Source organism: Vulpes vulpes, chromosome 13 (genome assembly GCF_048418805.1).
Source record: "Vulpes vulpes isolate BD-2025 chromosome 13, VulVul3, whole genome shotgun sequence".
Classification (NCBI taxonomy): Eukaryota; Metazoa; Chordata; class Mammalia; order Carnivora; family Canidae; genus Vulpes; species Vulpes vulpes.
The window spans coordinates 102,367,897-102,383,883 of NC_132792.1; the positions used below are offsets into that span (position 1 = coordinate 102,367,897).

Genomic DNA, 15,987 nt, shown 5'->3' on the forward strand with positions numbered 1-15,987 from the left:
GAAACTTTCTTTAAACGTTTTGAAATGTTTAAAATGTTTTTAACTCGAATGTTATAAGCAAACTAAAATGGTTAAGTAGATTTTTTCCCCTATCCCCTAACTTGGGTGGTGTGCACATATATAGAAGTGCATAAATACACAGCAGCAAGAAAGTTGACTACTCCAGAGGAAATGTTTTGAGTAATTAAAAGTGCACAAAGTTTATCTTCTTCACTAGGCAACCTACCTTTTCAAAAACTTATAAATGAAAAGGAATACAAGAGGAACGATGTCATCTGATTATTATCAGGGATGTGGTCTTGCAATGCATTATTTATATATTTCAAATATCCAAGGCACCCTATAGCTGTTTACGTTAATTTTATTCCTAATTATTTTCAATTATTTCTAATTATTTTTCTATTGTATTTCAATTATTTTTAACTGTATTCTTAACTATTCTTAATAGTTGCTTATCTTGATGGTTTTCTTCTTTAGATGTGTATTACTTTCAATAAAATATATTATTACTTAAAACCAACATTTCACTTAGTTCAATCTACCCACATATATGCAGGCTAAAAATAAATGCTCTTCTAGAAGTTAGTTTTCAGGGGATTTCTGTGTTTCATTTTGCTTTTCAGTTTTAATTGCAACCCTGAAGAAAAGCCAACTGGATTCTTTTTCAGTGTGGTCAGGACTGGCTTTTGCACTTCCACACCATGATTAATTTATTATTCATCTGGGACCTTCCTATTAAACTTTGTCTTCAGCCTGTGAACTTTTCTTTCAGCCTCCAACAAAGGATTTCATTGCTTTTGGAATTGAGGTGTGTCTAAATTTTTACCTGCGAGCAAAAGTGATGCAAGCGTTTCTGGTGAGACCAATCCTTGGTTTAGGGTGGGGAGGAGTCGCATAACAGACCATCTATAGACTCCAAGAGGCAGAGTCGCTAGCAAAGGGCTTTTCTTAGACATATGCAGACAGTTGGAAGGATCCAAGCAGCAGCTTCCTTGGATTCGTCCAGCAGGGAAATCAGAGAAAATGACTTGGCTCCTGTTCAGAACATCAGGGGCTCTGGCCATTTTAATGGTAAGTCCAATTTTTTTTTCAAATCATCACAACTTTCTCTGTTTCCTTCCTTGTTTGATCATACTATATTTGATTGCTGAATCCGTATTATATATTCTAAAAGGACTGCAGTGGAAATAAATATTAGAATAAAATCATAAAGATTATCAACCTCCTCCTTTTGCTGTTTTTTTAATGTTGTATTTTACACAGAAAAATAAACCAGAGAGAAGTAGAATTTGAAAGTCAGTATTTAGCATTTCTTTAGTTAATGAACTAAATAATCCTGGTCTTAGATCTATTTTCCACAAGGCCTTCACTTTCTTCAACATAATGCTTTTATTCATCTTTCCAAAACACGAACTAAAACACATGAAAGAGAACCAGGTCTATTTTCCAAGGTTACATATCTCTTAAGCATGTGGCTAAGAAGTGTACATGCCTGGTCTTGATACCTGACATGTTTTTAAAATAGACCTTTGAATTAAAATCAAAGCAATGTTTGTAGGGAAGTTGACAGGATTATTAGGAAAACTATGGTCAGCCATTACGTTAAAAAATATCCCAACTTTGGGGGAGAAAAGACATACAACATTTTAGAGGCCATTTTATTTTCAGGAGAATAACACTTCTGTTCACTGAGGGGCACCTGTGTGGTTCAGTGGGTTAAGCGTCTGCCTTCAGCTCAGGTCATGATCCCAGAGTCCTGGGATCAAGTCCCACATCTGACTCCCTGCTCAGAGGAGAGCCTGCTTTATCCTTTCCCCCTGCCTGCCACTATCCCTACTTGTGTTCTCTCTCTCTCTCACAAATAAATAAATAAATAAAATCTTTTTTAAAAAGGAGAAAAATTTACATACTGTTATCTAAAAGAAAAGTGAAATCTGAGGAGCTGACTGGTTTGTTCCTTAATTATGTTGTTTCGTGAAGAAAAAAAAAAGCCACAACTTTATCAGTTACATTAGGATATAAAATAGTGACATATACCATAAGTGAATTTTTTTAAAATCCTAATACTAATTCCCACTTCATAATAAACTGAGTTGACCTAGGCACCAGTTTCCCTCATCTCCTCATCTAAAAAGTTGAAATCATAATTGGACTTCAAGAAGTTGCAGGAAGACAGATCTTCAGAGAGAACTTTCTAAAAATTAAAGGTGTCTAAAATTAGAATAGGCTGCCTCATGAGCCAGAGTTTCCCAGGTTGCCCTCTCAGGACAACATTTAAGCAGAAAATTGTTATCTTCCCTTCTGTTAGAGTCTATTTTCATCATAACAATGTAACTAATTGTTTTGGTTGTCTAATGACTTTATTTGAGCTAAAAATATTCCAAAGAGAAATGAGACAGTTGTATGACATTCCCACCTTTCCAGATGGTAATTTCTAGACTAAACCTCAAAGAACCTGATAATCCACATGTCCAAACCAACGACCAACTTGGAAAGCTATGGCAAGGGTGGCGGGGGTATCAGAAGGTGTCATAAGAACACAGAATTGGGGATCCCTGGGTGGCGCAGCGGTTTGGTGCCTGCCTTTGGCCCAGGGCGCGATCCTGGAGATCCGGGATCGAGTCCCACATCAGGCTCCTGGTGCATGGAGCCTGCTTCTCCCTCTGTCTGTGTCTCTGCCTCTCTCTCTCTCTCTCTCTCTCTCTCTCTCTCTCTCTCTGTGACTATCATAAATAAATAAATAAAAATTAAAAAAAAAAAAAAGAACACAGAATTGGACCACCACAAGCTTTGGGGAGCTCTTTTCTCTGCTTCGACACAGATCATTCTCAAGAACCTCTCTGGTTCTAGAGTGACCATTACATCATTATACTAAGGGCTGTTTCATCCATCTTCATATCCCTAATGCTTCCTATGATCTCTCTCTTACAATGGACACACAATTGTTTAAAAACTAGATAGATGAAGCCTCTCTATACTATAACCTCCCATAGTGTCTCTATAATGCTACTCATGAAGGAAAGTATGAAAAGGAAGACATTTTCCTCCCCTTAGAAAAATTTTACACACACACAAGCTATTTAAACAACAATATAACTTCATACATAATTAATTAAACTGAATGGTCTAGACCCGTTCTGTCCAGTATGGCAGCCACAGGCCACGTGTGGCTAATAGCCACTTAAAATGTGGTTGGTCTGAGATGAAATGTGTTGTTATGTGTAAAATATACATCATATTTTGAAGACTTTGTATGAAAAAAAGAATGTAAAATGTCAGTGTAGTTATGTTGACTACAATGTAGTTAGGTTGACTACAAAATGATAGTATTTTGAATATATTGGATAAAAGATATGTTGTTAAAATGAATTTCACCTCTTTAAGCTTTTTAAATAGATGAATACTAGAACATTGGGATCCCTGGGTGGCGCAACGGTTTGGTGCCTGCCTTTGGCCCAGGGCATGATCCTGGAGACCCAGGATCGAATCCCACATTGGGCTCCCGGTGCATGGAGCCTGCTTCTCCCTCTGCCTGTGTCTCTGCCTCTCTCTCTCTCTCTCTCTGTGACTATCATAAATAAATAAAAATTAAAAAAAAATACTAGAACATTTAAAATACATATTTGGCTCACATTTATAGTTCTTATTGTTATTTCTATTGGACAGTGCTTGTCTATCATTAATGCTGTTCGTGTAATATAGTATCAGTTAAGAGTGAGGTTGACAAACAAGGCTCCATGGACTAGGTGAGATTTTAGCTGTTTTTTGATTAGCATGAATGGGCCAAAGGGGGATATCCTCAGTTGTCAGACCAGCATGAGCAAAGGAAAGCACAATTACAGCATTTGCCTAGGGGCAACGGACATACTGGTTTGGCTAGAATGACAGTTTGCATTGGACATGAGTTGGAAAGGTAGATGACAGATTGAAAAGTACATTCTGTGAAGGCTAATGAAATTTCTTTAGAAGTGGGGACTCACCCCAAGTTTTGAAATAGTGTAGTAAGGGGAAAAAAATCAATGTTTTTAAAAGCATTGTGGAGTGGGAATGTACATCTTTTGTTGTCGAAGGGTGAGGTCTGAAAGTTGGAAGACATATTTAGAGGTGCTGAATTGGAATTCCATCATCCTATGACCATAGAAGGGTTGCCTAGAGAAGCTAGTTATGACAGCAAAGTCACAGGCTTCAATCTATGCCTGTATGACTGACTCCAGGCCTTATTTTCTTAACTATCAAATGACAATAATCACAGCCTCCTGCCACAGTAAGAATAAAGAAGCAACATGTGTGTTGAGACGCCTGGGTGGCTCAGTTGGTTAAGCCAACTTGAGCTGACTCTTGGTTTCAGCTCAGGTACCTGAAATCAAGCCTTACATTGGATCTCCACTCAGTGAGGAGTCTGCTTCTCTCCTTCTCCCTCTCCTCCTGCTTACATTCTCTTTCTCTCTCTCTCTCTCTCTCTCTCTCTCTCTCAAATAAAGAAATAAATACATTTTTTTTTTAAAAAAAGCAGCAACGTGCAAACAAGTGCTCTGGAAAATATAAAGTGTTTTCTAAGACTCCTATCATTTGAAGTATTTACATTAGTAATACAGGTTATTCTTGGTAACTTCTTAAAATTCTACCTTACTATTTTAAGTAACCACCACCACCAGTTTCAATAAGTCAAGAGAGGATCTATATTTTTTCTTGAGTGAAAGAGCATATCAAACTATATCTTATATTTGCATAATAGTGGGTGTGAGAAAATAACACTTTCAAACTTGGAGCATTACTCAAAATTTCAACTGTCTAGTCCAATTACTTGAAAGATGAAGGAATGGGGAACACCTACATATAGTAAAAAAAAAAAAAAAAAATGTAATAGTGACCAGTGTCCTGTGCATATTTGATCCATTTCACACATTAAAAAATAAATATTTTGTGGAAAATTTTGTGATTGAAAAATACTTATCAGGGCATCTGGGCAGAGTTTGTCTCCAGCTCAGGTCATGATCTCAAGGTCTTAGGATGGAGACTCATGTGGTGCTCCCTGCTCAGTAGGGGGCCTGCTTTTCCCTCTCCCTCTGTTCTGTTCCTTCTGCTTGTGCGCTCTCTCTCTCTCTCTCTTAAATAAATAAAATCTTAAAAAAGGAAAAATATTTATCTTCGGAGATTTAACCTTTTAAAAATGTCTATCCTCAAAAGAGATCATTGTTCAATGTTTTACAGTCCACAAATCCGCAAGTTTGTCATATAACACTTCTATTAGCATATGGACAATGAGCTATTTCATTTCATGTTACTATATTATGTAAAAGTTTACTTACTACAAAACTAATAGTGATACTTGAAATCCAAAGATTTTTAAAGCACAAAGTTTTAAAGAAATTAGTAGTGTTGGTTTAGTGCTGGGGAAAAAGAGTAGTTTAAATATCAAGTTCTGTGTTAGAATGTTTTCTAAACATAGTAGAACTATTTCCAACCACTTTCTTCTATAGAACATACAAAAAGGAAAATTTTTGATAAAGAATTGTAAGTAAATGGTCCAATTTTTTTAACTGAAGTGTAATTGATGTATGATATCCTATTAGTTTCAGGTGTACCTCATAGTGATTCGATATTTTTATGCATTACAAAATTATCCTCATGATGAGTCCAATACGATACAGTTGCTACAATATCATTGACTATATTCCTTATGCTATGCATTATATTCCCATAACTTACTAATTTTATAACCGGAAGCCTATACCTCTAAATATCCTTTGCCTATATTACCTGTTCCCTAATCCCTCCTCTCTCTGGTAACCAAAAGGTTATTTTCTGTATCTATAAGTCTCTGTCTGTTTTATTTTATCTGTTTATTTGTTTTGCTTTTTATATTCCATATATAAGTAAATCACATGGTACTTGTTTTTCTCTGTTTGACTTATTTCACTTAGCATAATACCTTCTAGGTCCATCTATGTTGTCACAAATAGCAAGATTTCATTCCTTTTTATGGCTGAGTAATATTTCATTGCATGAGCATGCATGTATGTGTGTGTAATGTATATGTAATATATATGTATATATTACACCTTCTATATCCATTCATCTATTGATGGACATTCTATATCTTGGCTATTGCAAATAATGCTGCAGTGAATATAGGGGTACATTTATCTCTTTGAATTGATGTTTTCATTTTCCTTAGATAAATACACAGAAATGGAATTGCTGAATTATATAGTACTTCTATTTTTAATTTTTTGAGAAATATCTATACTGTTTTCCATAGTGGCCATATCAATTTATATTCCCGCCAAACTGGGGGTTTCCTTTTCCCCACATCCTTGCCAACTCATGTCATTTTTTATCTTTTTGGTTATAGCCAATGTGATATGTGTGAGGTGTGAGATGATATCGCCTGTATTTCCCTGATGATTAGTGATACTGAACATCTTTTCATGCCTGTTGGCTATCTGGATGTCTTCTCTGGAAATGCCTATTCAAATCTTCGCCTGTTTTTTAATTGGGGTTTTGTTTATACAAAGTTGTGTAAGTTCTTTATAATGTATTGGGTATTAATCCCTTATCAGACACATGACTTGCAAATATCTTCCTCCATTCAATAGGCTGACTTTTTATTTCATTGGTGATTTCCTTCACTGTGCAAAAGCTTTTAAGTTTGATGTAGTCCCATCTGTTTATTTTAATTTTTGTTCCCTTGGCCTAAGGAGACTGCTCCAAAAAAAATATTGCTGAGATAAATGTCAAGAGCTCACTGCCTATGTTTTCTTCTGGGAGTTTTGCGTTTTCAGTTCTCCATTCAAGTCTTTAATCCATTCGAATTTATTTTTGCATATGGTGTAAGTTGGTGGTCCAGTTTCATTATTTTTCATGTAGCTGTCCAATTTTTCCCATACCATTTATGAAAGAGACTGTCTTTCTTGCCTCCTTCATTATGGATTCATTGACCATATATGTGTGGGTTTGTTTCTGGGCTCTATTCAATTGATCTATGTATCTATTTTTATGCCACTACTATACTGTTTACTATAGTTTGGTAGTACAGTTTGAAGTCAGGGAATGTGATACCTCCAGGTTTGTTCTTTTTCAAGATTGCTTTGGCTATTTGGGGTCTTGTGAGGTTTCAAAAAAATTTCAAGAGTCTTTGTTCTAGTTCTGTGAAAAATGTAAATGGCCCAAATTATTATAGAAGGGTATCTTGCGGTATCTTTCCTCCTCTCGATTGATGAAACAATTCAGTTTCCAGGGCTAATAAATATGTGAAAATAAACGTGCTCCTGAATTTCTCCAAATGTTAAGATTCTAAATTCAGAATAAACTTGACAAGCAATTCTGGCCAGTCTTGCCTGATTGAGCAAATGTCAGGAAAGATATAATTACATCTTCCAATTACCACTCCCAATTGCTTAATACCTGAAACCGGTTTTCATTTGGAGCCAGAACATTTAGTGTCCCATGTGGTTTCTCATAAACCTCCTAGCCTTTGGCTCTTCATTTCCAGTTAAGAGTCAGGCTGATAGCCTAAGGTAAGGACTTGTTTTGGGAAGTTCATCACAAGAAAATTATATGGATAACTGGTTACTGTCCATAATTATACTATGAATAATTGAACCCACTAATATGCACATTTTTCTTATACGGCCACTGCACAGCTGATGAGGCTGTTAAATACTGCAAAACTCCAGAAGATACATTCACATAAACTACAATGTCAACAGTACCCCCCTAAAGTTGTGCACGGAGGAACCCACACAACTGTACAGTAGAATGCTGGTTCTTGACTCTTTCTGATGTGCCTTGATGTGAATAATAATAATAAAAGGCCACTTCATATTAAAGTGACTCTCATATCTTTTTTTAAAGTTTGGTGACAGGGCTCACTTTGGAAGCACATACATGAAAGTTTCGTGACAGAAGTGATTAACACTTATTAAGCACTTACTGTGAACTAGTGTTCATCTATGTGCTTTAGACCTATTAATTCACTTAATCTTCACAACAAACCTATAAGGTAAGTAGAATTATTATCCCTATTTTACAGACTGGGAAATTGAAAGATTAAGTAATGTTCCTAAATTATACAACCAGTAAGTGGTGGGACTGGTATTTAAGATCTGGTAGCCAATTCTGAATTACTACATTTGACTATATCCTGCACAGCATTTAAAATAGGCATTTACATTTAAGAATACCCAATTTGTTGAGAATATCTAGTATTTGTTTTCCTTAGCATTTCTATCATGATATGAGGCTTAGCTTTCTAAATTAATTGAGTTTACTCTTAAATCAATTATTGAAAATTGGATTGTCCAAAATTAAATAGTAATTTCTAAGTAATTAAATATATATCATTTTTGTTCAATAAAGGAATTTGTCCTGAAATATAAAGCTTATTAGAATGTTTTGGGGATTTTACATTTTAATTTTAAAAAACCTGTTATATATATGTGTGTGTATATATATATAGAGAGAAACTACATATACATACATATATGCTATGAGATACCATAACAGACAAATCACTCATTTTTATATATATTGTTTTCCAAAAATAATCAATAAAAATCATCTTTAAAACTTATAATGATATCTTTGAGTCACCTAATTCACTTTACAAATTTCCCAGAAGGGACTGGATGTGGGACTACTCCTATCCCATTCTAGGGACTATCCCATTCTAGAGATGAAAAAGAGCTACCCTAGACTAGCTAGCACTACTTTCGTGGATCTCATGCATAATCTTAGAGTCTATCCCTGGCTTCCATTTCTTCATCCATAGAATAGTCTATAATAGTAGTATCTCCAACAGATGGGTACTATAAGTATTAAATGAGATAATAAATTTAAAGGTCTATAAACAGCAACTGATACAAAAATCATAATAAACTTTAGCTACTAATATTACTCTAATTCTTTTTCTTCTGATTTATTTTTCACAATCTTTTCCCTACCAGATTCTCCTCACATCAGATAATCAGTAGGTCAGCAAATATTTATTAAATATCTGCTGAGGAAAAGGTTATATCAATTACAAGAAACAAATAACATATACATACTGATTTGGAAAGCTTACAATTCTCTTGGCTTAACATCATAATGCATATAAAACAATAAGAAATAGTAAACTGTGGTAAACCCTTATGGGTTAAACTGCATGGTACAAAATATGTGTTGAAAAAACTCAGAAAAGAAGACAAGTAAGGGGCAGCCCCGGTGGCACAGTGGTTTAGCAATGCCTGCAGCCCAGGGCATGATCCTGGAGACCCAGGATCGAGTACCACATCGGGCTCCCTGCATGGGACCTGCTTCTCCCTCTGCCTGTGTCTCTGCCTCTCTCTCTCCCTCTGTGTCTCTCATGAATAAATTATAAAAAATAAAATCTTTAAAAAATTTTAAAAAAGGGAAAAAAAAGACGAGTAAGGACAGCTTCATGGCAATTGTTGGAACTTGAACTGATCTTAAAAAATGAGAAATATTTAAGTGGGTAAAGGGGAGGTATCACCTTACCAGTTTGAATGGCTAAACTCAAAATGACAAGAAATAAAAAGTGTTTACAAGGATGTGTGGGGAAAAAACCCTTGTATACTGGTGGTGTGAATTGAAATCGGTACAGCCTCTGTGGAAAACAGCATGGAGGTTCCTCAAAAAATTAAAAATAGAATTACCATATAAGCCAATAATTCCACTATTGGATATCTACTCAAAAACACTTAGTCATAAAGACATATGCATCCCCATGCTTATTTCAACATCATTTATAATAACCAACATATGGAGTCAACTTAAGTGTCCATCAATAGATGAATGGATAAGGACAATGTAATGGAATATTACATATCCATGAAAAAGGATGAGCTCATGCTATCTGAGACAACACAGATGGACCTAGAGGGTATTATGCTAAGTGAAATAAGTCAGACTGAGAAAGCCGAATACCCTACAATTCCACTCATAAGTGGAATCCAAAAGAAAAAGAAAAGAAAGAAAAGAAAAGCAAAGAAAGAAAAGAAAAAAAGAAAGAAAAGAAAAGAAAAGAAAGAAATAAAAGAAAAGAAGAGAAAGAAAAGAAAAGAAAAGAAAAGAAAAGAAAAGAAAGAAAAGAAAAGAAAAGAAAAGAAAAGAAAAGAAAAGAAAAGAAAAGAAAAGAAAAGAAAAGAAAAAATAGAAAAGAAAGTGGAATCAGACCTTTCAATACAGACTGATGGTTGCCAGAGGGGAGAATAGTAAGGGGTTAAGCAAAATGAGTGAAAGTGAGTGAGAGATAATATAGGCTTCCAGGTATGGAATGAATAAGTTACAGGCATAAAAGGCACAGCATAAAGAATAGTGAATAATAGTCAATAGTCAATAATATTGTAAGAGCAATATAACAAGACAGATGGCAGCTGTGCTTGTGGCGAACATAGCATAATGTATACGCTTGTCAAATCACTCAGCTGAAACTAATATAACACTGTATGTCAACTATAGTCAAAAAAAAAAAAAAAATGTATTCCAGGTAGAAAACAAGGTGGAAAGCAACACAAATGAAGGTCCCATATGTTCTTGAGAAAGTAAAGACCGTAGATGGCCTAACTTCATTTTATCCTGATTTAATTTTTTCAGATCAGTGTAAAAATTAAGCTCAACATGTAAGTTGAAATAATAGGGCAGCCTGGGTGGCTCCGCAGTTTAGCGCCGCCTTCAGCCCAGGGTGTGATCCTAGAGACCCAGGATCAAGTCTCATGTCAGGCTCCCTGCATGGAGCCTGCTTCTCCCTCTGCCTGTGTCTCTGCCTCTCTCTCTCTCTCTCTCTCTCTCTCTCTCTCTCTCCCATGAATAAATATATAAAATATTAAAAAAAAATAGGGCAGAGATTAGCAGGTCCGCATCCCACAGTAAACAGTACTTGTGATTGGAATAGCATCTCCCCATCATTTGTGTTCTACTCTCTAAATCTCACTAGTTCTGTTTCATCCTCTACGGTGTCAAACAACTAAGAAAGTGCAGCTAACTAATATCTTACCACAATGAAGCTCACCACTGTTTCTGAAAGTAGTTATCTCCCGTAGTTTCTGGAAAGTCTTTATAGAATAGCCAGGTAAGAAATATCTAGTAGCTGTAATTGGCTGTTAGGTACAGTTTTGCAGAATTCAATAGATTCTTTTGTATATCATTAAAATTCTGAGTCAGACTTAAAAAACTGGAAGAACTTGCTTATATTGAGAGTATTTTCTTTTTCCTGGGAAGATTTTACCCTTTGAATACTTCTCCAAATCCACTTCTTTTTAAATAGAAACAAACTACAGTATGAACAGAATTATCTTATACAGTTACTTATTTGAAGAATTCACATTTAACTTGACTTATTTAAATGTCTACAGGTGCTCATACTGGTTCATGGAGAATTGAGAATAGAGGTAACGTATGAAAAAGTTTTTTGTAACTAAAATAATAGTTAAGTTCAAAAAATTAAAATTGTATTGGGGAAAAATAAATATTTAATGTTTAAAACTATTAAGTAATTGTGAAAATAAAATTAAAATTAACCCAATTTTAAATACCAAGAATGTATAAATATCATTATTGTACTTTATCTCATGCATTCTTTCTTCTTATTTTAAACAAATCAACAAGTTTTAAGTAAGCAGGTCCTAGGTGCCCAGAGCAGTGAGATATTATGGAATATATAAAGGAAATATAAAATACAATTAAATGCCAATATTAAATATCATATGATTCTGTAATTGTTTTAGATATTTAATGTTTTTCTTCTTTGCTTGATGAAGTATGATGCCAAGCAAAATAGACATTCAATAGTCCTAGATACCATGAAATACAGGGGGGCTCCTCAACCTAGGTGTTGATAAGCAATACTTGAAGCAAAAATTTCCAACAATGTGCATAATAAAATGAGATGCCCTTTTACATAAGACAAAGGGTCAACATGGAGAAGATGACACTGCAATACAAGGCAGAAGGAGATACAAACGTGAATGGGTGAAATTTGCGAAACCCTGCAGAGAAAGGGAAGACAATTCCAGAAGAAATCCAATTGCCAAAGTAAGTCAAATCACAAGGGCAATGTGAGGTTTTGGAATAAACATAATAAATGTAAATTAAAATGATATGGCAACTCCATTTATCAAAATGCATCCTGGGGAGTCCATAGAATAAATGACCTGATATCTTCAACCAAAAAAATACAATAATAATAATATAGAGTGAAATGAAAGCACTATGGCTTCCAGAGTAATAAAAAATAATTAAAAGATATGTGGACCAATTTCAATCCTTATTTAGATTTGTATTCCAGCAAACAAATAGAAAAAAATATATGGATAAGACAATAAGATAAACGGTTGCAGGGGTCCATGTATTCATAATTATTAAAACTGGGTGATGAGATATATCAGGTTAATTATACTATTCTAAGTTTACATATATTTGAAATTTTCCATATTAAAAAGCTTAAAATTATAATAATAAAATAATTAATAATAAGCAATTTTATTTTAATACATATTTTAACACTTACTGTATAATCCCTCTCTTCTATTTCTCTCCAGCTCCCCCTATTTAAACTAAAATAAATGTCTTTTTTAAAAAAATATTCTTTGTTAAAGAAAGGAGCATTTAGAAGTAGTCTTGTCAATATTAAGTATCCATGACTTTCTCTCCACCTTTTTCACATCACCATGGTGGCCACAATCTGAACAAACATTCCAAAGCCAAAATGATTAATGCATATTGGTCCATACTGGTTGGTCAATACAGTTTGAAATATTTCACATTCCTAGTATTCCTCAAAGCAAAGAGTAAACACCATAGTGTCAGAAAGAGTACATAAAATAAACAGAAAACTTAAGACTGTGAAGGTGGAGGGGCACCTTGGTGGCTCAGTGGTTGAGCATCTGCCTTCAGCTCAAGTTTAATCCCAGGGTTCTGCGATCTAGTCCTGTATCAGGCTCCCCACAGGGAGCCTGCTTCTCCCCCTGCCTGTGTCTTTGCCTCTCTCTCTCTCTCTCTCTCTCTCTGTGCCTTTCATGAATAAATAAATAAGATCTTAAAAAAAAAAAAAAGACTATGAAGGTGGAGAAAAGGGGAAGGAAAAGGTCTGATTGATGATCACATTCACATTTTGGGTATTTGGGGCTGCAGATTACTTCAGATTTCCAAGCAACTCAGAAAATTACCTATCGAATTTCTGGAATGGGAATTGATCAACCCCCTTTTGGAATCTTTGTTGTTGACAAAAACACTGGAGAAATAAACATAACAGCCATAGTTGATCGTGAGGAAACTCCAAGCTTCCAGGTAAGTTTGTGTCCTCAATATTCAGCACCCTTACCTTCATGGCTGGTGACTTTAGAATGTGATACTCTTCTAACTGATTAATTTAGAAGAGAGATCAGTACATGAATCAATCCACCAACAAATAACAATGTTCATCCCTTTTATAAAGAGACTTCACTTATGGTTGTGCCCCTGAACGAGTGTGCATGGGTAGGCACTAAAATCCAACATGTTTCCTGCAAAAGATCTTCACCTTGCCAAAAGACAGTACCAGTCTGGAAGAAAGGACAGCTTGCCTAACTGGCCTGCCCAGTGTGGCCATCTTTTCTTCCTTTTGTCTACTTTTTGGGGAACCATTTTCTTCTGTGCTCAAAAAAGTCTATACATGCCAGTAGAGGCCTCATTTCTACAAATTTTAGTAGTATGCAAACTGTTTATAGAGTAAATAAGTAACATTTTCCTCTTTTTTCTAGATTACGTGTCATGCTCTAAATGTCCTAGGACAAGATGTAGAGAAACCACTTATATTAACAGTTAAAATTTTAGATGTCAATGACAATGCTCCAGTATTTTCACAAAGTATATTCATGGGTGAAATTGAAGAAAATAGTGCTTCAAGTAAGTCTTTTTACAGTATCTACCACTTCTATTTTTTTTATTTTAAAATACAGGACTCACTCTAGTATATCATTTTTATAAGCTAATTTATTCTCTTAGTTTCCTCAGTAGCTTTGCAGAAAAATTTATCAATATAACTTGGGTCTTCTTTTCTAAAATTCATCAAAATAACCTGGGTCTTCCTTCCTTCCTGAGCTAATTATCCACTGCTACCATATTTCTAGGTTGCGGCCCTGTTATCGAGTCAATAGTATCTTATTTTGTGTGTGTGTGTGTTTGTGTGTGTGTGTGTGTGTGTGTGTGTGTGTGTATCACATGAGTACCTGGTTGTCATAAAGCTAAAGGGGGTGGCCTTAAGCAGCCTGGATGCATCAGCTAGATTTTTTTAGATTATAAAGGACAGAGATACAATTACTTGGATTATTTGTGGAAAGGGGAAAATGACAATGCCATCCATCCAGGGAAGAAATAAAGAGAAAATAGTCTCCACTCCAACACAACCATGGCTTAAGGGCAGCAGGAAGATTCTATGGAAGGCAGAACAGTTCCATCTGATAAAGAGAGACAATAAGAGATATTGCAAATACATATAATTCATTTTTGAGCACACAGATATATTTAAAATTTTAAAAAACAAAGGTCAATTTGAAATTGTGTTGAATATTTAATGTGAAAAGAATGTCAATTCTTACATATGTTTTAATGAGCTTTTTCTGAATTTCTAGACTCACTGGTGATGATATTAAATGCCACAGACGCAGATGAACCAAACCACCTGAATTCTAAAATTGCCTTCAAAATTGTCTCTCAGGAACCTGCAGGCACACCCATGTTCCTCCTAAGCAGACACACTGGGGAAGTCCGTACTTTGACCAATTCTCTTGATCGAGAGGTAAAGCAAGGCATTTGGGAACATTCAATAGTTAAAAAAAAAAAAAAAAAGTAATTGTAAGAAATGCCCAGAAAGTTGACCCCATTTTACCTGCAAATGAAAGGATAAAGGAAAAGAATTTCTCTAAATTCACCCAGGCCAGTCTAGGGAAACTGTTTGCATTTCAATAGAATTCTGATGGGGTGAGATGTGAACCTCAGAATCGTATAATCAATTGTACACTAAACAAACAAGTATCAGCATATCAGTGGGAGGTAAACTGGAGAGTAAAAGGAGGCATCACATGTTGGCATACATTGACAGATTCCTTATATGGTGGAGGAAAAATAAATTTTTCAGATGACAGAAGAAATTTCTTTCTGGAATAAAACCTTCTCTGATATTACACTTTTTCTTCTGACTAGATTTAATTTGACCCTGCTCCCAGAACACTAAAGAATCCTCTTTCTCTCTTTCCCATCGCCCTACCACCATAATTACCATCACCACCACCACCATCTTTATCACCACACAATACCTTCAGACTTTATATTACTTCCTTGCAAATGATTCTTCAAATAGACCAATAGGAAAGTTCCATAAGTGAACTTCTCTCAAATAAGCTGCCCGTTTTGCTTCAAGTGTACTTTCTTGCCCTAAGAAGCTCACAAAAGAGAAACCTGTTCTGGCCCCATAAAAAACAACTATCCTGAGCCCCATATGCCTCCTCTATGATGGACAATGAACAACTCATGTGATTATTCTAGAGAATAAAACCATGAGCTCGAATACTTCCACCTCTTTACACATAACAAGCAGATAGTTATTTGTATTCTTGGCACTGGAGATTAATTATTTTTCTTTATTTTTCTCCAAATTTAGCAAGTTAGCAGCTATCGTCTGGTTGTGAGTGGTGCAGACAAAGATGGAGAAGGACTATCAACTCAGTGTGAATGTAGTATCAAAGTGAAAGATGTTAATGATAATTTCCCAATGTTCAAAGAATCTCAGGTATACCTTGCCCTCCTTAAAGAATAATTTAAATGCATCTTTTTATTTCATGTTTTGCCATTCTAATTTGGTATTTGCTTACTGGCTTCTATTTAAGTTCTCTGCACTTTTCTTAAAAAATAAGCTTATGTAAAATACAAGAATTTAGTAACCAGCAAGAGACAACACATAATTTGAGAATTAATGATTAATGCTATTCAGAATAAATATAACCTTTT

At 35.0% G+C, this 15,987-nt stretch overlaps 1 protein-coding gene across 1 annotated transcript in view; it reads left to right on the forward strand.

The window, feature by feature from the left end:
* The first annotated feature begins 892 nt into the window (after positions 1-892).
* The window catches only part of DSG3 (desmoglein 3), a 33,023-nt gene continuing 17,928 nt past the window's right edge, over positions 893-15,987 (forward strand). Inside the window, exons 1-7 of the mRNA XM_025996919.2 lie at positions 893-1,071; positions 11,358-11,393; positions 11,908-12,036; positions 13,135-13,290; positions 13,743-13,887; positions 14,613-14,779; positions 15,641-15,769. Coding sequence (XP_025852704.1) covers positions 1,024-1,071; positions 11,358-11,393; positions 11,908-12,036; positions 13,135-13,290; positions 13,743-13,887; positions 14,613-14,779; positions 15,641-15,769 — 810 coding nt within the window. The 5' untranslated portion in view covers positions 893-1,023. The remainder of the gene's footprint in view (positions 1,072-11,357; positions 11,394-11,907; positions 12,037-13,134; positions 13,291-13,742; positions 13,888-14,612; positions 14,780-15,640; positions 15,770-15,987) is intronic.